This window comes from Oryctolagus cuniculus, chromosome 1 (genome assembly GCF_051225735.1).
Source record: "Oryctolagus cuniculus isolate XC-2025 breed Fujian yellow rabbit chromosome 1, ASM5122573v1, whole genome shotgun sequence".
NCBI lineage: Eukaryota > Metazoa > Chordata > Mammalia > Lagomorpha > Leporidae > Oryctolagus > Oryctolagus cuniculus.
In genome coordinates, this window is record NC_142867.1 from 213,212,128 (window position 1) to 213,234,175 (window position 22,048).

The window sequence follows — 22,048 nt, forward strand, 5'->3', positions numbered from 1 at the left end:
TAGTAACAGCTCACCACCTTTAGCTGCTACAGGTTAGTCATAAGCTAACCCTAATTTTCCCCAGTTTAGGCAGAACTAATTCACTTGCAATGGCCTCACACGGACAGGGGCAGTAGCAGGTGATGGGGCAGAGCCCCGGTTGCCCCAGGATTTTCAAATCCATGCCAACAGGTTTTCCTACCAGGCTGCCACTAAGCCAGAGAATATAAAACACCCAAAGAATATAAAAGCAGGAGGCACAGGGGTAACAGGGTGAGGAATTGCAGCATGCTACACAGGCAGGGGGTCACAAGGAACCGGGGCCACACCTTCCCAGCACAGGTCTGGCCAACTGCTGCTCTGTGGGAATTCAGACTGTACCATCCCACCGTCCAAGGAAATCTACAAATACAAATGGTTGCTATTAAGTGGAACAATTTTTAGAAACCCTGTATAGACCTCTAGTTTATGTGATAAAAGTACACAGGTCACAGGTGCACAACTCAAGGAACTGGCAAAAGTGAACATAGCTGGCAACCACCACCCAGGTCAATAAAACAGAACTTTCCCAGCCCCCACCAGCAGCTCCTGTGCACCTCTCCCTGATCTTCCCCCTTTCCTCCCTTCCCACAGGGGTAGCACGGGACCGAGCTGCCTGCTTGGAAGCCCCTGTCAACTGCAATCATACAGGGTGTGCATCGTTTATGGCTGCCTGGGGATGGCGCCCCTCCAGCCACAGAGCAGAGTGTGTCTCAGCACAAAGGTGCCACTTTACAATGCTAAGAGGAAGGGAAATGAGACCCAGGGAATTCACTTTTTGTGGGTGTACCCACAGTAGAGAAACAATCACAGAAGGAGGGAGGAGCCAAAGATAAGAAGAGACAAGGTGGGTGGAGTGGGCGGTCAAAGTCAACGTGGAAGGGGAGGGTCTGTTCTCGGATCAAAGGGACAGCAAAAGGACGGGGTGGTGGCAGGTGCCAGTGGGAGGGAACCAAAGTTCACGGTCACCAAACAGGCAGACAGGAGCAAGGCCAGAAAGAGAGAGAGAGAGAGAGAGAGAGAGAGAGACCCAGCTCCACTGCCTGGCATCCTGCACTCTCCCCAGGAGACGGCACACAGACTTCCCCAGAGACTGCCTGGCAACTGCTGCTCTCTTTAAGCAGCTTTTCCTTGGGAACAATGGCAAGGAAGCACGAAGTAAACAGAACAGTACCGTCAACACCTGCCTGCCACTCAGCTTCACCAAGGATCCATATTTAGGGCTATCTCTTCCTCTTCCCATCTCTCGCCCCAGCCCTATGTTAACTGCTTTACAGTTATGGTTAAACTGCACTCACGTGGAGAAGCACACACCCCAGCCATTCCATTTTGACAAAGGCCCTGCACCACGCAGCACACACCCTCTCCCCAGAAACTTCCTGGTCAATCCCAGCCTGCCCAGCCCCCAGGGCCACAGCTGCTCTGATGTGTTTTTCTCTGCAGATTCGTTTTTGCCAGGTCTACAGCTGCAAATAAACAGAACCACACAGAGAGTCTGTCTCTGGGGAGAAGGTTAATTTCACTCAGCATAATACAGGTAAAGGCAGAAGAAGGGTGAGCTTCAAAACCCCACGGGGGCCAATCTGGTGCAGACACATCTACCTCACCCTTCCATGCCATCTTACGTGCACAAACTCTAACTCTCTGAGATAGATGCTTCAGATAAAAATACCCCCAACTGGAATCCAGAGCTGTGATGTTCGGTGCCTGCTCAGCTCCTGCGTTCTTCCTCAGTCCCGTGTCAGAGATACCAGTTGCTGCACCCCAGATGTGCAGCATCAACCATCCCATGGTGCTGACCCACAAGAGCTGACTTTCGGTATCCTCCAAGAAGCAAGACAGGCACAAAGATGACAATGATGATATCGTCACCTATCCTGGCTCCTCCTTCCTAAGCAGGAAACCTGGGTAAAGGCCTGTAAGTCCACAGAGACCTCTGCAAACATAGACACACAGTCTCACATGACACAGGGACAGGGGTGCATCTCTGACTCCATCTTGTACCCACCCGGCCTATGGCTTGGTTCTGTGCCTTCAACAAATGCCTGCCTCACTTGAAGATGTCAACTCCAGGTTTGAGGCAATGGAGCAGGTGGTCGGTCAAGAGCTGTCTCCCTTTTCTCACCTGTACTACCTGGTGGCAGACACACTAACTCCCAGGCTCAGGTACTCTGCGAGCTGACAGTCCAAGTAATGCAGGGAGCCTGAGCACGCAGAGCACAGGTGTCCTACCAACACCAGCCGCGGCGACCCCGCTCTCAACATCACTCTCCCACGCTGGCCCTGTTGGAGGAGAACCCCATTCAAACCCTTACAGGACTCTCACCAGGCTTCTGACCTGCTGTCCCTCGTGATGCACTCATCTGTAAGACACAACCAGCTTCAAGGCCCAGCTGCTCTGCTTCCCATTCTAGCCTCCTGCTAATGTGCACTCGGGAGGCAGCAGGTGAGGGCGCGAGTACCTGGATCCTTGCCACGTACGTGGGAGACCATCCTGGATGGAGTTCCGGGCTCTTGCTTCCATCTGGCCCAGCCCTGGCTGTTGCAGGCATTTAGGGAGTGAACCAGCAAGTAAGATCTTTCTCTCTCTCCCTCTCTCTCTCCCTCTCCCTATCTATCTCTCTCTCTCCCTCCCCCTCCTTTTCTCTCTCTCCCTCCTTCTTTCTACCTTTCAAATAAAGCGAAAACTAAGTTAATCATAAAAAACATACACAACCAAGAATAAACCCAGGCTTTGTGGCATACTGAAACTTACACCATTTGGGGGGGAGGAGGTCTCTCACAGAAAATAAAGTCTTGTGTTTGCAAACTTTAGACTCAAGGACCCAGTGAACACAGCTTTAGGGCCCCTCCCTACAGCTGCTCCACCCCAGGGCTCTTAGTCTCAACCACCTGCTATGCGCAAATCACAGGAGCCACTTCCCAGCTTCTCCATCAACCCCATCCCTAACTCCAACCACCAAATCCACTGGGTCACAAGGCCTCCAGTGCTGCCCTGCCCTTCCTGTTGATGCCCAGCACCACGCTGGCCCAGACTGGGGTTCAGCGAGCCGCCTCTCAATGTGTCTGCCCACCTTGCAGCCGCTCACAAATATTCATGGCCTTGGCCTGCCCTCTCACCTCCCTGCTTTCGCTTCCTGTGAGCCAGACTGTTGTCCCAACATCTCTCCACGCGCCCTCCTCAGAGAGGCTGCTGACTTCTCTTCTTCCACCTGGGCTGCAATCCTCCAGCCCTCAGGGTCAGAATGAGCCCAACTTCACCTCCCAGAAGCCATCCCCAATCAAAATCCACTTCTTCTCCCCGACGAACCCCCACGCAGCTTCGTCTGCGGGCTATGACAGTGCCCAGGCCATTGTGCCTGGCACAGCACTGATTGGAGAAGCAGAACCAAGAGCAAACACGATTCTTTCCATGTCGGCTGCTGCCTCTGTTGGCCGGGGCTGCTGTGACACAGTTCCACCAGCTGGGTGGCTAGAACAGTACAGATTTACTGCCTCCATCGAGAGGCTGAGGTCAAGGTGTGGACAGGGCTGGTTTCTCTCCAGGCCCCTCTCCTTGGCTGCCTCGCAGCCATCCTCCATCGTGTGATCTTCCTCCGGGTCTGTCCGTGTCCTAGGGTCCTCTTCCAAGGACACCAGTTCCTTCAGATCAGGGCTGGAGCAGGCATTTTGGCACCAGGGTTAAGAGGTCACTTGGGAATCCGCATCCTATATAATAGTATCTGAGTTTAAGTCCAGTTTCTGCGTCCAATTCCAGCTTCCTGTGAACGTGCACCCTAGGAGGCAGCAGCTGATAATTCAAGCGGTCGGGTTCCCTGCCATACATATGAGAGACCCACATAGAACTCCCAGCTCCAGGCCTCAGCCTGGCGCAGCCATAGCTATTGCAGGCATCTGGGGAATGAACCAGCAGATGGAGATCTCCCTCTCCATCTCCATCTCTGTCTTCAAATAAAATAATTTTTTAAATATTTCAACACATTAGAGTCTCACACAAAGGACCTCCTTTTTACTTAATTACCTATTTATACACCCTAGCCTCCAACACACTCTGAGGCACAGCATGTCCTCCCCCAGGCCCTACACTTATCCAGGGCGTCAGTCATGCACAGTCCATCATCCGCAGCACTGCATCACTGACGTCATCACAGTAAGGGTGGGCAGCCATCAGCACAGTAAGATTCTCAGAGATCACACACACATAACTTTGATCATTACATATTATCACAACTGTTCTGCTTCACTACTATTTATTGCTGTTAATCTCTTATAGCACCTAATGCATAAATTAAGCTTTATCATAGGTGTATCATAGGAGGGAACAGTCATATAATGGGATTCACAGAAATGGAAGTAAGATAAGCTTATTTTGGTGCAAAACATTTTAAAATCCATGCATATGAGAGGGGTTCTAAAAGTTCATGGGAAATGCAAAATAAATTATCTCTGAACTAAATTTTTATAACTTCTTCAAATACCCTCATATGTATAGGCTTCGGTACCTTATAAGGTTGTAGAAACCCACTGGGGATCCTGCCATGTACACCCTGGGCTAAGGCGGACTGCTGTCCTGGGGGTTAGGACTTCAGCATACAAACTTGAGGGAGAGGGAGACACAGTGCAGCCCTTCACAGCTCCCCCCATCAGCCAATGGGAAGGACGGTACCTGCCCCACTGCCCTCAGAGGATTATCAGAGGGCTGGGGACACAGATGAAAATCCAATGTCCTCAGCAGGACCTTAGAACCTGCTGGTTAACCTACGTCTTACTACGTCACAAATGCCCAGTAACGTGGCTTCTCGTGCTGCAGTCATTTGGGATCCTTCTGTACCTGGGTGCACCTGCCAAAATAAAGATTTTCTCCTTCCGGTAATGAGGGCCAGGTCACCTTAAGGTTTTATTTAAATGTAAGAGGAAGCAAGGTATGAAGATTAAGTGCATATTTTAGCACAATTTACTAAAAAAAAATGTACATAGTATGACCACATGTTTGTTGGAGAAAAAAGGTTTTCACTTAGAAAAAAGGTAGAAAGGATATATATCAAAATGCTAAGAAGGTGATGCACTCCTGGTGGAAGTATCGTACATGATTTTTAATTTCTTTAATCAGCAATGCCTAAAATCATAAAACAGCACATATTACTTTTTATAAAAAAAAACACAGAAGTAATATGCAGGATAGCCTCACAAAAAATAAAACCAAAACTTTTCCCATTATTCTTTTCTCTTTTTCTCCTCCTATTCAAGTAACTAGGCTGTTTTACTCATACTGCCTCATTTGGACATTATAAACAAAACCAGGATTTTTTTTTTTAATGTATTTTATTGGAGAGGCAGAGAGACACAGAGTGAGCTCCCATCTACTGGTTCATTCCCCAAATGTCTGCAAAGGCTGGGTCGGGGCTGAAGCTGGAAATCAGGGACTCGGTCCAAGCTTTCCATGTCGCTGGCAGGAACCCAATCACTTGAGCCATCCCTGCTACTTCCCAGCGTGTGCATTCGCAGAAAGCCAGAGATGGGACTTGAACCCAGGCAGTCTGAGGTGGGACACAGGTGCCCCAACAGGCAGCTGAAGTGCTAAGCCAAACGCTTGCCTTCCCTCTAAGATTTTTGTAAGGGAAAAAAAGATAAAGCACCTGGCCACTACAGCCAGACCTCCTGCTGCGTATACCGCATCTGAATGATGAGACGTTCCACTGTGCTGCACCTGCGCATCCTCCTCTGCAACACAGGGCAGGGCAGCAGTGACCCTGCACAGCCTCTGTGAGAATTCACTGAGCAAACTCACCAAGTGCTCAGAACTCTGTCCAGCACACGCTAAGAACTCTTTCCTTGGGCTTCCTCGCCTGTCAAGAGTCCTTGAGACTCAGCCCTCAACATCTCAGTTGGTTTCTGATACTAGCAATACAGTACTATGCCCAGCATTCAATGTTTGTAGGAAATCTATAACAATATCTGCCCATTCCAATTAAGCCCAGAACATTTTTTTAAAAAAGATTTATTTTGGGGCTGGTGCTGTGGTGTGGCAGCTGAAGCCGCTGCCTGAAGGGCTGGCTTCGCATATGGGTGCCAGTTCAAGTCCCAGCTGCTCCACTTGCAATCCAGCTCCCTGCTTAATGTACCAGGAAAGCAGCAGAGGATGGTCCAGGTGCTTGGGCCCCTGCACCCAAGTGGAGACCCGGAGTAGACTCCTGGCTCCTGGCTTTGGACCTGCCCAGCTCCGGCCACTGCAGCCATTTGGGGAGTGAACCAACTGAGGGAGGATCTCTCTCTCGCTCTCGCTCTTTCTCGTTCTTTCAAATAAATACTAAATCAATCTTTTTTAAAAAAAGATTTTATTTATCTGAAAGGCTGAAAGAGAGAAAGAGAAATCTTCCATCTGCTGGTTCACTCCCCCAAATGGCCGCAAAGTTAGGACTGGACCAGGCCGAAACCAGCAACCTAGAACTCTATTCAGGTCTCCTACATGGGTAGCAGGGGCCCAAGCACCTGATCCATCTTTTTCTGCTTTCCCAGGAGCATTAGCAGGGAGCTGGATGGAAAGCAGAGCAACAAGGACTTGAACCAGTGCTCTGATAAGGTATGCCAGCATCAGAGGTGGTGGCTTAACCCCCCTGAGCCAAGATGCCAAACTCAAGCCAAGAACTTCAACTGCCAAAACCACCCCAGTAATTCTGTTCTACATTTCCTTGAGGGGCACCTCTGATTGCTTTTGTCTTGAGAGCTGTATTCTATGTTGTTCAAATGCTGTAGCCTAATTCTTAAAAGTTTCATCTCTGTCCTCCAAATCCAGTTTCACAGATTGGGTTAATAGTGCCAGTCTCTTAAGAGTTAAGGCCATTAGCAGCCAGCAACAGGACAGTGCTGTGAGTCCACCAGCAGTTACTTAACCTCTCTGTGCTGCCGTCTCATCTGCACAGTGAGGATCCTAACAGGAACTATCTACTTCACTGGTTGTGAAGGGTCCAAGGCTTAAGTCACATACAGGGATCTCAACAGTGGTGAGTGGTGAATGTACCTTGAAACATTACCGTAAGTAAAAGAAACCTGAACTGCATGACTCCACGTAAATAAGATACACAAGGTCAGCAAAGGCACAGATAAGTGGTGCTCACTGAGGATGACTGCTGAGTGGGCAGGGGCTTCCCTTCTGGAGCTGGACAGCGATGATGGTCGCACAACATTGTGAATGGACAAAGTGTCACTGTCAGGTAAGTTTCCAAGCCGATGGCAAGCGCAGGGTGAGTGGGGATGGTCTGGGACAAGCTTCCTAAACCGCGTATCCTTTGAGGTGGGCTCTGAAGGAGGACCAGGCCCTCAAGACCTAAGGTTCAGCCAATAAGAAGGGGACCTGTGCCAGCCAAGGCTCATGGTGAGGAGTGAAGGTGTGGGAGGAGCTACCAGACGGTGTGGAGAAGCGGACCCCGAAATCGAAAGCGATGTTCCGCCTGCTTCTGTTGTTGATTAGCTGTGGGATGCCAGCCCCAAATCTTACTGCTGAGCTTTCTGTAAAATTGGAGTAACCCCAATACCCTCAAAGAGGCATCATTAAGATGAAATAAAACGAGGCAGGGTGGAAGTGTGATCTAAACCCAAGACAGCCTGCAACCGTAAGGGATGTGGCCGTGCCACACATCAGCTCTCAAACCTGGCTGTCCCCTGGAACCTCCTGGGGAGATCTAAAGTATTCTGAAGATCGGGTCCTGCCTCCCAAGCCCAGGAACCCTGGTGGTGGCTGTCTAGGGTGCATATCTGAAACTAGCTATTGCAAAGCTCCCCAGGTGACCGGCTGGTATTGAAAGTCACTGGTGTAACGCATTAGCAGCCGCAAAAGGGCCAGCGAGTGTGGCCATGACACTGTGAGGACCAGAGCACTACACAGAACTGATTTGAGGACACAGGCACATTAGCAGGGGGCTGAATGGGAGGCAGAGCAGCTGGGACCGCAACCCACACGCAAGTGGCGGCGCCACAACACCAGCCCCCATTCTCCTTTTTAAGAGGGAGCGATGCGCTAAGTCACCCAGGAACAATTCCTCACCGCATCCTAAATGGGCGTCTTCCGACCATTCCCTATTCCTACAGCCTGCCCAGGGCCTAAACACCACACACTGTATGGTTTTTCTCAACACGTAAACCAGAGAGTTGAAAGGAAACAGATCTCCTGGCCACTGAGACGAATGGCAGCTACCCAGAGTACCCCACGCGTGGGAGAATCCAGCCTCACAGCGATTCAGGAGGAAAAGGGTGTGGCCCGGGGCATTCTAGCGCACCCAGTCCTTCCATTTCTTTTCAAAGACAGCACGTACACGTTGCACACTCTTCAGGAGCCTCTTTATTGAGAAACGTCTCCACGCATTTAGAATAAAGCTCAAGAGCTCTAGACATGAAAGCAAAGTCAACCCCACAGCTTCTGAACACCACGGGAGCACTCCTGCCCCGGGACTCCCCGCTCTCCCACCACAGGGTCCCACACCCCAGCTCTTCCTTCTCTCCTTCACCCTGGAGCAGCCCAGTGGGTCTGCCACCGCTGGCTCATGTATGTGACTGGCACCAGCTCTAAGCCAGCCTGGCCCCTCCCTGGACTCTGACCAGCCACTTTCCCGACATCAAAACAGCCACCATGCCACCCGGTGCAGATCGCAACTGACTGCGCAGATGGCTCGGGCCCTGGGTCACAGGTCCCAGCGAACAGGAGCAATAAAAAGACTGCGGTCTCGGTGAGAAGCCACGGACAGGCAACTGAGCATGCACTGTGGGTTAATCACTAACCCTCCTAAGCCTTTACAGCTTACCAGGCTTTCCTGGATGGAGCCCACATCCATCACCTGGGCAGAGAGCAAGAGAACACCCCACCCCCACCCCATGTGCTGTGGGAGAGCCCTGACTGCTGGGGAAGAAGGAGCAGAGCCTGGGAGATGCGGACGGGCTCCCTGCAAGTCACTTGTAGGAGCCAGGAGGGCTGCATGTGGGAAGCGGCGAGTATTACACCCTCATTACTGCTCATTAGCCACAGGTGAGCAGCAGCCAGTGTGCCACGACAGGGCTTCCACCCCAGAACCGGGGTTTTGGATCAGGAAGTCTCCTTCAGGGGTAAGCGCCAGTGGTTCACACGGCCCCACAGTCAGGCCCAGCCCCCCTCTCTCCGGAGCACCCACCCATTCTATATTCCCCACAACATCTGCCAGCATCTCCAGCCAGGAGATTGGGGGTGGGAAGAGTCAGAGGGAAACAGTGCAAGGTCAAGGGAGGCACTCAAACCCAGGGGCAAGGAGATGCAGAAGAGAGAGAACACGGGAGGAGGGGGAGGGGGAAGAGGAGGAAAGACACTTTCTCATCAAATCCACCGACAACTTCCCAAGACAAGGAACCCAAGCCCGATTTCTGAGGGCTTCTGGAAGCACAGATCCCGGACAGGACATTCAGGCTTCAGGCCCTTTGCCCTCGCTACTCCACCTCCAGGAAGGCTGCTGGAGTTTCCCCTTGTTGCTCATCCTGAGTAAGTGGTCCCCCCCCACCCGGCCCCCTTAGCCTTCCTCTAGGCACATCTCACATCAGCTGTAAACATCTCTTCAACCCCACTGATCTCTGGGTGTCCTGGGGCAGGTATTTTAAATAAGGGCAGTTCCACAGGCCCACTGTACCTCAGGGCACATGTTAAGAATGCAACCGGCTCACTAGGCTAATCCTCCGCCTGCGGCGCCGGCACCTGGGGTTCTAGTCCCGGTCAGGGCGCCAGATTCTGTCCCGGTTGCTCCTCTTCCAGTCTAGCTCTCTGCTGTGGCCCGGGAAGGCAGTGGAGGATGGCCCAAGTCCTTGGCCCTGCACCTGCATGGGAGACCAGGAGGAAGCACCTGGCTCCTGGCTTCGGATCAGCGCAGCACGCCGGCCACAGTGGCCATATGGGGGATGAACCAATGGAAGGAAGACCTTTCTCTCTGTCTCTCTCATTGTCTAACTCTGCTTGTCAATAAAAAAAAAAAAAATGCAATCTGCAAAATCCAGGAATTAGACATGGGACAAATGACCCAGTTCCCAACTTCCTCTATGGATAAATGTTCACCAAAAGAAAAATAAAACAAACTGGAAGACAGGACGGAGCAGGGTGACTCTAGGTGAAGAGCCTTAGAGAAAAGAGCAGCCAAATGCAATGGAAGGACCTTGCTGGAAATATCTGACAACCAAGAATAACCAGTAATTATTCCTAGGCATTTAACAGTGCTATGGATATATTTTTAAAAACACAGTCCTTTTATTTTAGCAATACATACCAAAGCACATGTTTGGAATTATAGGTTGTGAATTTGTCTTAAAATAACTGGGGAGGGGAGAGGTGAGGCTCTAAGTGCAAAGAGAATGACCGCTTATTTGTAAAGCTCCATGATGAGTTCTACTTCTGAATATGTTTAGAAATCTGCATAATGAAAACTTAAAAAAAGAAAAAGTTTGCATGGTGCAGTTGTTTAGCCCAGCGGTTAGGACACCCATGCCCCATACTGGGACGTACCTGGGTTGCAGCCCCAGCTCCTGATTCCAGCTTCCTGCCAATGCAGACCCTGGGAGGCAGCAGTAATGGTTCAGGTAACTGGGTTCTGGCAACCAATGTGGGGGACCTGGATTGAGTTCCTGGCTTCAACCCAACCAAGTTCCAGCCACTACAGGCATATGAGGGGTCTACCAGCACAAGAGAACATATTCATTCTTTTCCTTTCCCCACCCCCTCCCCTTCTTCCTCTCAAACAGGCAGAACTGAAGTGAATATTGTCAGACCCTGCAACTGATCACCAAAAGCCAGCAGCAGCAACCTATTTCGGCTCTCTCACAGAGAAGGAGAAGTCCAGACATCAACACTGATTCAGTGAAGTCAGGAGTGTGTTGATGGGAGGCTTAAAGTGTCCTCTCTCGGTCCACTGCGATGACCTCATAAGAGGAAGAGGGACACAGCGGACCACCTCAGAGCGACAGGGGCCACCGAGCAGGAAACAGGGAGAAAAACACAGCACCACCAAAGCCTAGTGAAAACCACAATGTATCCCAGAAGGAGATACATAGGTAGCAAACACACACAAGACACTCGACCCCATCAATAACCGGAAAACTGAAGGCCACTGACTCCAGGAGACTGGAGAATGCAGCAGAAGAGCTACCTGTGTGCACCTGTGCACTGCTGCCCCAATTCCAGAAGGCAAAACAGCAGCCCGGAAATGGAACAAGGCAAACACCACAGAGGCGATATATTCATGCCACGGACTAACCAAAGGTCAGGAAGAAGCAGCATTGATCTCACTGACACAGATGGGTCTCATGGATACAATGTCGGATGCAAAACCCATGTACATAAAGCTCACGGGCATGCAAACCTAACAACCTAGCCTGCACTCACATGGAAAAGCTATGAAAAGAAGGAAGGGATGGAAGAAAACCTTCAGGCAGGAGGTAGGTGTGACCAGGAGGAGCACTGGGGATGGTCTCTGCTCTTAAGCTAGGGGGTGGGTGCAAGGAGGTTCACTGTATCATTTTTCTTTAAATGACTCATGCTATAGACCATCTTTTGTACTTCTATCTCACCACTAAAAAACTTAAAGAATGTGCTGGGCAGAGAACTTGCCAGCACTGAACAGCTCAGACAAAAAGGTAAGGGGAAGAAAGGAACTCGTGTGCCACATGTCCCCAAACTCAGGACCAGACTACCTTGGGGGGGCGGGGGGAGGCACAAAGCAAGAGTCCCCGGGGAAGAGGCACCAGAATTCCCAGAATAAGACCCTGGGGCAAGGGCTGAGGACGGCCAAGTCTCTGCTGGCAGGGCTGCAAGCAGAGGGGCTGGGCTAAGGAGGTACTGACTTACATGACGATCCACGGTGGCTAAACAAACAAACAAACAAACAAAAATGATATGCGGCAGAACCTCAGGAAGCTCATGAAAAAAAATAGAATTAAGATATAAGTTTATTTTGGTGCAAAAGAAATTGAAATCCATGCAGTTTTTTTCATCGTACAATTTTCCGGGAACCTTCTGCAGATCCCCAGCAGGCAGACAATGGGATACTACTCACCCTTCCAAGGGAATGCAGCTCTGACACTTGCTACAACATAGATGAACCTGAAGATACTCCGCTAAAGGAAATATGCCAGGCAAGAGGACGGATACTGGAAAATGAGTCAGGAAACCTAGCTTCCATCTGGCTCTAACCACACTTTCTCGCTGAGCAGTCCCTAGCCACCTGCTCTCAGAGACCATCTGTGAAGGCAATGGAAAGACTGACATTCCCAGGTGGATCTGCAGATCAGCCACCAACCCGGGGAGACAGAGACAGGTAGTACTATTCAGACACACAAGAAAGGGGGCTGAAAGTCAGCAATCCAGAGCAAGCACCAAAAGGGTACTCAGGCCATGAGAAGTATGTCAGGAAGCTTGGATGGGGAGGAAGAATACGACTTTTTTTCTTTTTTTAAAGATTTATTTATTTACCTGAAAGAGGTACACACAGAGAGAAGGGGAGAAAGAGAAAGAGAGAAAGAGACAGAGAAAGAGAGAGAGAGAGAGGTTTTCCATCCGTTGATTCACTCCCCAGATGGCTGCAACGGCCAGAGTTGTGCTGAAGCCAGGAGCTTCTTCCAGGTCTCCCATGCGGGTGCAGGGGCCCAAGGATTTGGGCCATCTTCTACTGCTTTCCCAGGCCACAGCAGAGAGCTGGATTGGAAGTAGAGCAGCTGGGACTTGAATCAGTGCCCACATGGATGCCAGCATTGCAGGTGGCAGCTTTACCTGCTACGCCACCATGCCAGGCCCCAGAACATGACTTTTTTTTTTTAAAAAATGGAGCTACACCATGCTCATACACACATAAGCAAGAGCACAGAAACTGAAAGGTGCAATGTAAACCAAGCAGTTGCTATGCAGCCAGAAGGGAATAAGGAAAGAGCTCTTCTCTGAGATCAATGTAATCTTGTTCTATTAGACACTTGGTAGAAGTACAGAAGTCTGGCCATCAAGCCAGAACATACCACAAGAAACTACATTCAAGCAATGTGACTAAGATGCAAATCCAAACCCTGGGAATCCCAAATGCCCTACAGAGGAGGAAATCTTTGGATGCGCAGGGGTCCCCCTCCACTGCAGGACCCCCAGGCAAGCTCAGAGCTCTCCTCCTCCTCCTGTGTCCAGCTCTACTGTCTGCCAGAGGTCTTCCGGGGCCTCAAGCGTCCTCCAGACCGACTGCCCCACCTGGAAGCCGGAGGCCACCCTCCTGGCTCTGCGGCTCTGGGCAAGTTTCTGAACCTGTCTGCTAAGCCCCAATTCTCTCCTCTACACAGTGAAACCAACCCAGTATTTGTGAGGATTTAACACGGTCATCACAGACACACTCAGCACAGTACCAGGTTTCCAGTGAACGAACGCCTGTATTCTCAGCTCGTTCCACTCATCTGCACTTCAAAGGTTCCTCACTCACTCCTGTAAGATCCATGGCCACAGCCAGAGCTCTTAATCCTCCCCACCTCAAGGAGTGGGGTTTTCTGGCTCCCTGCCCCATGATGCATTTGCACCTGCTGTTTCGCTGCCCAGATATCTTCTAGTGAAATCTAACAACTGAACTCCCATGCATCTTTTTTTTTTTTTTTTTTTTTTTTTTGACAGGCAGAGTGGACAGTGAGAGAGAGAGACAGAGAGAAAGGTCTTCCTTTTCCGTTGGTTTACCTCCCAATGGCCGCTACGGCTGGCGCACCGCACTGATCCGAAGCCAGGAGCCAGGTGCTTCTCCTGGTCTCCCATGCAGGTGCAGGGCCCAAGCACTTGGACCATCCTCCACTGCCTTCCCAGGCCACAGCAGAGAGAGAGCTGGGCTGGAAGAGGGGCAACAGGACAGAATCTGGCGCTCCAACCGGGACTAGAACCCGGGGTGCCGGCGCCGCAGGCGGAGGATTAGCCTAGTGAGCCGCGGTGCCAGCCTCCCATGCATCTTTTGGGGGCAATTTCAGTGGGATCCCAAACCTTCTCCAACACCACCGCACGCTTCAGTGGCTCAGTGCACTACCTGACAGTGGGTTCCTAGTATCTGTTTATACTGCCTGCCCTGCTGGGCTAGAACTATCTTCTCTAGCCTCCATCCCTCCCAACGCTTAATGCAGTGTAAGCCTTTGCTGACTCAAGAAAACAGGCTGGGGACAAAACCAGTTTGGAAAACAATTAAAAATGCACCAGACACAGAAATCAAGTGGGACAACTGAGGCAGAACCAGCTCTAGCAAGCAGTCATGGAGGGTGCAGGAGTGAGATCGGGGGACACCAGGGTCACAGCGAGGCTTGGGCATAACTCCGCCAGATCAGCTCTGGCGGATGGCAGTCATGGGCATCCCTGGGCAGGCAAGACAGCCGGGACTGTACCTTTGAGAGGACTCTGAGGCCACATCAACAAGGCCTTCAACCTGCCAACAAGAGGTGACCAGGGAGAGAGATGCTCAGGGATCTGCAGCTTGCTTCTCTTCCGAGCAGGAATAGGTGGCGACAGACAGGTGAGACAGCCAGCTGCATTGGGGGTCCACTTACCCCAGCTAAGGGTTCCCAGGAGGATGAAAACAAGAGGGCCAAGGGCCTCACTCCAAGGCAGGGGCAGGCAATGTCTGGCCTGCAGGCCGTGTACAGCCTCCCCGAATTCATCTGGTGTGATTTTGCCAAGGCAGCCGCAGGCGGGACTCAAAATTCAACGCATCTACAGCAGGCTAATTTTAAAGTTGATGATTCTGTATGGCCCACGAACGATGCTATAAATAGCCAAATGGTCCCTGGCAGAAAAAAAAGGTTTGCTAGTCCTGCCTAAGAAGACACAAACTTTGGATCTAGCATCTCTATTGCACCGTGCTGAAACAGTGGGAGACAGACTCCCATTGACCTACGCGAGTCCACTGCTGGACACACACATCCGCACACAGGAGCAAAAAGCACACATGGATGCCCACCCCACTGTGACTTGTGGCCATGGATGAAATTTTAGATGCAGCTTAAACACCTCTTCCCTCTCTGTTTTCCCAGCATTCTGCAGTGAATGTATTCTACATGTGGAACCAGAGTGGGGGAGGGACGCAGTGCCAACCTGACAAACACACCAAGATGAATCAGCAGCTGGCCCTGGCACGGGCTCGAGGGGCAAGGGGACTGTGGGTCCCCACCGAGGAGAGGGCGCCAAGCAGAGCGGGCAGAGAAGTGGGGGGAGAAACAGCCCACATGTAGCCAAGGGGACTCGAGCAGGGCAAGGGTGGAACAGGTGTTTGGAAGACACATGGGGGAGGTGGAGGGTTTCAGTGGTTCCCAGGTGAGTTTTTCTAAGCCCCCAGGCAAGAATTTCACAGACAGAACTGAACAGCCCTGCACCTTCATCCCCTGCAGTGTGCGAGGCATGGAACTCAATGAGACCATGCACGTGAGAGTGCTAGGCAAGTTGATATCTGTTCCAGCGTACGCTTCTGTTACTGGCACTGGGGAGGCTGGGCACACCCCTCCTCCTGGCAGACCAACCCCTCCTTCCCCTATGAACCTTGACAAGCCAGCAAGGGTGGAGCAGAGCTGGAGATCTGGCTTCTGTCACATCCCATTTGGGAAGGGAGCTCAGCTTCTATCTCTCTGCTCCCCACCTCACCCCTCCTTTGAAAACAAAGAAGCAGTCAGAAAAGCAGCACGAACTCCTGACCCGCGTGGAGACACCCACGGCTCCCTGCAGTGCCACTCCGGGTGTGAGATGGGCAGGGAGTGAGTAAGCACTACAGGGCCACCTTTAGCCCACACCTACCCTGCACGGCAGATAAAGCAGAGACCTCGGGTCAGGCTAGGTGCCTGTGGTGGCCAGAGCCTCGGGAGAGGGTGGACAAGAGGTGCCACCCTCTGCTCCTGCTGGGGCCGCTTGTGTCTTCCCAAAGCCGAGAGCAAGGACAAGGGACGCCCCCACCCCCATGAGAGTCACCTGTAGTACTTGTTAAAGGTCCGGCTTCCTGAACTACACAATCAGAAATTCTCGGGGTGGGCTCTAGAATTGTAACTGGAGAAACAAAAAAGCCACCCCAGACAAACCCTGCATACACTGAAGAGAATCATTTTGTTAGAGCTCCCCGCTGTTTGGGAAATCCAGCTGCCCTTCCGTGATCCTGGGTGAGGACCTGGGCAGCCTTCCCTCCTCCTGCTGGCTCTACACCGCACGCCTTTAGGGTTCCCAAAGTCAAGGAGCCCATCCCTACCATTCCACTCAGTGACCACAGAGATGTGCACATCCACAGGCCTCAGTTTCTCATCTGGACAATGGGCAGGCGATACGGTGCCTTGGGGTCTGTCTCAAGGCTAAAATTAGGCACACAACCCTGAAGCCCTGCCACACTGTGCTCTGAGGAATCACAGATTCTAGTCCTAAAAAAATGGAGAACCTGAATTTCTCTTAATATCTGGGGGGAGAAGGGAAGGACTGCTTTCTTTTCTCAGAGTGAAATTAAAAAGATCCCTTGTGGGGCCAGCGCCATGGCACAGGGAGTTAAGCCACTATTTGCAGCAGTGGCATCCCATATGGGCACCAGTTCCTGTCCCAGCTGCTCCACTTCCGATCCAGTTCCCTGCTAATATGCTGTGGGAGACCCGGATGGGGTTCCTGGCTCCTGGCTTCAACCAGGCCCAGCCCTGTGTCATTGCTTCCATTTGGGGAGTGAATCAGCAGATGAAGATCTCCTCTCTCAGTGTCTCCCTCTCTTGCTGTGGCTCTTTCAAATAAACGGATAGGGGCCAGTGCTGTAGCGCAGCAGGTTAAAGCCCTGGCCTGAAGCTCCGGCTTCCCACATGGGTGCCAGTTCTAGTCTCAGCTGCTCCTCTTCCAATCCAGCTCTCTGCTATGGCGTGGGAAAGCAGTGGAGGATGGCCCAAGTCCCTGGGCCCCTGCACCCACATAGGAGACCAGAAGAAGCTCCTGGCTCCTGGCTTTGGATCGGCACAACTCCAGCCGTTGTGGCCATCACGGGAGTAAACCAACAGATGGAAGATAGAATTCTCTCTCTATCTGTACCTCTCTCTGTAACTCTTTCAAAAAAAAAAAAAGAAAAGAAAAGAAAGAAAGGAAAAAATAATCTTATCATTAAAAAAATGGATAAATGTTAAGAAAAAATTTTTTCTTTCCATATCCAATTTCCAATTATCTGGCACAGCCATTTTTTTTAAATGTCCATTATTTTCGTTAAGTTCTTTGCACAGCCCAAACAGGAGGGGGAGAAGTTTACAAGGTTACAGCCTACTAGCTGCCTTCAGCACCTTGCTGATAACTGAGGCTCTTCACACCCTGCCCGTCACGAAATCCTCCCAGTCTCCTCATTTTGCAGTCCAAGCCACTGGTGCTCAGGGAGCTGGAACTGCCCGAGGCTGCACAGCCAGGCAGATCCAACTCTGAATTTCTCCACGTTTGTCCTGTGTCCCAGCAAGACAACGCCGAGTTCCAGACACAGCAAAAGCAACGGCACCAAATGCCACACAGACCCATGAGCCGTCCATCCCCTCCACGGCACGGCGGCAGCGCTAATCAGCCAGCCACACATCCTAACAGCTTTCCACCAGGAGCTGCTGGAAGGCTGCGTGCACGGGGCAATGAGAGGCGGGACAGAGCAGCAGTCACACGAGCGAAAGCAATGCCAGGGATTTAGTCAACAGAGAGCTAATATGAGTCAACAGTGGGTGCTGCTGCCAAGCACACTAATGGGATCTTCGGCTGCATTAATACAAGGAAAGCGTCTAGGGCAGGCCAGGGGAGGGAGTCCCGCCCTGCTCAGCCCAGACCACACCTGAGGGCTATGCAGGGCTGGGCTAAGGAGAGGGAGGTGCCCTCCTAGGCAGGAGTGGCTTGAAGGTGGCACTCTGTCTGGAAGAGGAAGCTACCTGGAAGCTGCTGGACTGCAGAGCAAGCCTTCAGAGTGCAGCTTAGAGACGGGTGTTTAAATGCATCCTTTTAAGAACTCACACTGCAGCAGACTGAAAAACCACTGGCTGGGTACTCAACCTGCACAGCACAAGGGGGACCCACGCCCATCAGAGGGGGCCCTCTGGAGAGGATTAACAGTGGCTTCCTCCTTCATCATACAGACCCGGGGGCTTTGGGTCTGAGCTCCTGTGTTCTCAAGTATCAGACTCCAGAAAGTCGCCCAGTGCCTCCCCATCCCATCTGCACCCAGCGTTGAGTCTGGGAGTGCCTGTCCTCTCCCTCAAGCATCACTCAGAAGAAAAAAAAAATATATGTTGCCACTCGTGTTTCCCAAGAGCCTCCAGATCCAGCTTGGTGCTGGGCATATGAAAGATGCCCAATCCACAGAGCCTGAGCTGATCAGCGGAGCCACAGCCAGGTCACACTGAGGCTGTTAGTGTGTTTCAGAACACAAGTGTTCCCAGCAGAGCTAATAAAAGGTTTATGACAACACATAACCACTTTCGGCATGGTGGGCGAAGGAGCTGTGAAGGCTCCCACCCCCAGGGAGTTTTCATGACAAAGGGGCCACAGTTAGCTTGGCCAGGTCCCTGGGTGCCCACAGATGTAAACAGGGAGAAGGCAGCTCAGGGTGGATACAGTGGTCACAGGTGGACCCTATGTGTGTGACACACAGCCGAGCAATGGCAGAGGCCAGGAAGTGGTAGAAACTCAGGAACACACAGAAAAGAATAATGACACATGGGACCAAACACCAAAAAAGGAGAGCATGAAAACTGGATCCAGTGGGAGGTGGGCCTGCGGACCAGCACAAAGCCACCAGGGAGCCGGCCGCCTGGCGCTAACCCTGCACTCAGAGTTCACTACAGGAGCTGCAGCTCTGATCCAGGAGATCTGTGCAGGAGACCGTGCGATGCCATTCCAATAGCCAATCAATCTTTCAATCGATGAGCCATGCTAGCTGCTCATTCTTCTTCATCCTTCCTCCCTGAGAGCTCACAGGACAAAAGCCAGCATTTGCTGGTGTGTGTGTGTGTGTGTATGTGTATGTGCGCGCGCGCGTGCCTAAATAAAATAAGGAGTTCACTAACTCACGTGCTAATTATATCCAGAACCTGCCATCCAGATAAACCTGGACCGGGAGAAGTCTTTGCTCTCTGCTAAATCAGGGAAGATACCTTGTAGGAAGCCCAGGGTCTCCTCCCTGCACCCCAGGAGGCCCCCGCCATCCATGACAACCCAGCCTTCCCTGCCTGGCCTGGCCGTCTGTATGTATGTTTGGATCTATTCGCCAGGCAAGCCTTTTACTCTGCTGGCATGTTCATCTCAGAAACACCGACCTGCCAGGAGCAATACCATTTATAAACGAATTATCCCCGGGGAGCAGACAGAAAACCACGGGCAAGGAGCACTGCCCAAGCGCCCCAGGATAGCGTTCCTCTCCCAGCTGCAAGCTACGCCACATCCTCCCCAGCGCCAGCTGCCCACTCCAGCATAGCCAGCTCTCCAGGCCTCCACTACCAGCCCGGGAAAAAGCCCCAGAGCCTCCTTCTGAGAAGCAGTCACATTTTAATGCTATTTTAAAGACAACAGTTCCAAGCACCCACTGGAACACTGGCTCCTTTTCCATAAATTAAAAAGACCCTAAAAGGGTATTTTCACAACAAAATGAAAAACGACAACCTATGGAGAGCACAAGGACCCACCAAAATAAAACTGCCAGAAATGCAAACAGTCTCAAAATCAAGCCTAAACAGACAGGCGGTTCAGCCCCAGGCAGGGAGGGTTGTGATTTTTTTTCACGGGAGACCCTGGCACCTTCCTAGCCCTCTTGAAAAGTCCAAAGAATCCCCACCACCCCGGAAGGCCTAAAAGCTTTCTCTGAAGTCTGGGCACGTCATCTCTCCCGCTGCAAGCGTCCGGATGATCTGTAACATCCATCTAACACCCAATTACTGCCGTGTCCTCATCACACCCAAAGATTCCCGAAGGCAGCATCTGCCGCAGCGCCGGGTGCACACGGCAGGCGCCCCGTTAATGGGTGACTCTGATTGGATCTGATCTGGCCCCTTCGGCCACAGAGACTCCGGCAGCCAGCGCCCTGTCGGGGACAGCCGCGCCGGCCTAGCTCGCTGCAGGAACGGGGCGGGGTGCAACCACCTGTGGGCGGGCGGCCTGGACGCGGGCCCCGCGCGCAGCCAGCCGTCCTGGGGTGCCCCCTTGGCCCCACGCACGCTGTCCCCAAGGAGCGGGGGAGTCCAGCTCCGCGGCTGGCTCCCAGCGGCCCCGCCAAGGCTCTGCCAGCGCGAAGTTGACCAGGTCCCAGAGTTAGCTCCGGGGGCGCCCTAATCCGGCGAGGCGGCGGGGAGAGGGCCTCTCTGGGAAAGGGAGTTGGGGACAGCTCAGAGCAGAAGGGGGTCTCTAAGGCTCTCCCAAACTTGGAGTACCTGCCGGCTCCAGCGTCTCAACAAGACCGGGTGCCCAGTTTGGGGTGGGTGTGAGGGATTAAGCGGCCACCCTGGGGCAGCCCCGTACGGCTCTGAGATTTTTCCACCCAGCATCCAAAAGGCCCCCACGCTAGATCCTGGGGGCGGACGGGCAACACTGGCCAGGAACACCGGCCACCCGTGCCAAGGGGCGGGGACTCGGGACGTGGGGGCTGTGCGCGCCGGCCAAGACAAGGTGGGCGCCAGGAAAGCGTCAGGTGCCAAGCAGGGGGGCGGGGGTCAACGATGAGGCCCGAGATTGGTGGCCCGCGAGAGAAGGCGGCTCAGGAGTGCGCCCAAACCGCCATGGGGGAGGGGATTCCGGAGGGCCGCCAGGGGAGCTGCCCCGAGGGGCGCAGGAAGCCAGTGCCCCGGGTCGGCCCCGTCACTCACCGGCAGGTCCACGCTCACTTCGGTCCCGTCGAGCAGGAAGACTCGGCAGTAGAGGGTGGCCTTAGCGGCGCCGGCGGCGGAGATGTGCACGGCCGCGCCGCCCGTGAGCAGGGGCCCGCCGCCGGCCGGGAACACGCTGCCCCCGGGCGCGGCGGGCAGCACCGAGGGGGCGGCGGCAGCGGCGGCCGGGCCCCCCCGGAACCCCCCGTCGCGCTCGTCCCCCAGCCCGGCGGCCCCGCGCCCCGCCGCGCCGCGCGCGTAGCGCTGCATGGAGCGGCGGCCAAAGGTCCGGCGCAGGAACCGCAGCATCCTCTGGCTGGGGGCGCCCCCTGCCTCCGCCCCCAGCGCCGCCCGCTGCGCCGCCGCCGCCGCCGCCCGGGAGCGTCCCGCGACGCCGTCAGTGCCCGCGGCCGCCGGCGCCACCAGCACCGCCTCCCGCGGGCTGCGGCCCGGGGCTCGCTCCCGCCGAGGCGGAGGCCGAGGCCGCGCGCCGGCCGCCTGCGGGGCGCGCCGGCCGGGCCAGCGCCGGCCGCGGGTGGCCGCGGGCGGGAGGACGCGCTCGGGGCGGCCCCGGGGCCGTCCGGCCGCCGCCGCGGCAGCTGTTGCTACTGCCGCCGCCGCCGCCGCCCGCTCTCCCGGGCCGGCGGCCTGCGCGGGCTTCGGAGGGGCCGCTCCCGACGGCCGGCTTCGGGCAGCCCGGGGGCTGCGGGGGGCGGGCTGCGGGCTGCTCCCGCGCCGCGCGCCGGCCGAGGGCCAGCCGGAGCAGGGCGCCTGCGTGCTCCCGGCGCGCTCGCTCCCACCCGCCGCGCCGCGCCCGGGGCCCGAAGAGGCCCCGCCGAGCGCCAGCTCCCAAGGCGCCTTTTTCTGAGCCCGCGGCCCCCGCCTCCCACCTGGGAGGCTGCACCTCCAGCCGCCGCCGCTGCCGCCGCCGGGACTGCAGCACGCCCTCCTCCCTCGGGGCTACGCTGGGTAATTGCAAGCCGGGTCTGTGCTGCCCCCTGCCGGCCCGAGCGCCCCCTGCTGCTGTAGGTGTGCTCACGTATGTCCACGTAGGTGAGCACACACGTGTTTCCGGCGGCCCGAGCCCTGGAGACGCCCCGAGAGTCCCCTTCCCCCGGTTAGGGAAACAGCTCCGTGTGCCCTCCAAAAGCCTTGCCCTGGAGGCCTGGGAGGGAAGCTTGGCGTTAAGTTTCTCCTCCTGGAAAAAAGAGCGCAC

General features: G+C 53.9%; 1 protein-coding gene across 5 annotated transcripts in view; it reads right to left on the reverse strand.

Moving 5' to 3' along the window:
- The window catches only part of EPB41L4B (erythrocyte membrane protein band 4.1 like 4B), a 158,590-nt gene extending 136,800 nt beyond the window's left edge, over nt 1-21,790 (reverse strand). For 4 of the 5 annotated variants that reach the window (XM_051843334.3, XM_051843327.3, XM_051843328.3 and 1 more), the window contains exon 1: nt 20,833-21,790. In XM_051843334.3, the coding sequence (XP_051699294.3) occupies nt 20,833-21,141 (309 nt within the window). In that variant the 5' untranslated portion in view covers nt 21,142-21,790. The remainder of the gene's footprint in view (nt 1-20,832) is intronic. The other variant, XM_051843357.3, reaches the window with a different exon arrangement.
- Between the last annotated feature and the right edge of the window lie 258 nt (nt 21,791-22,048).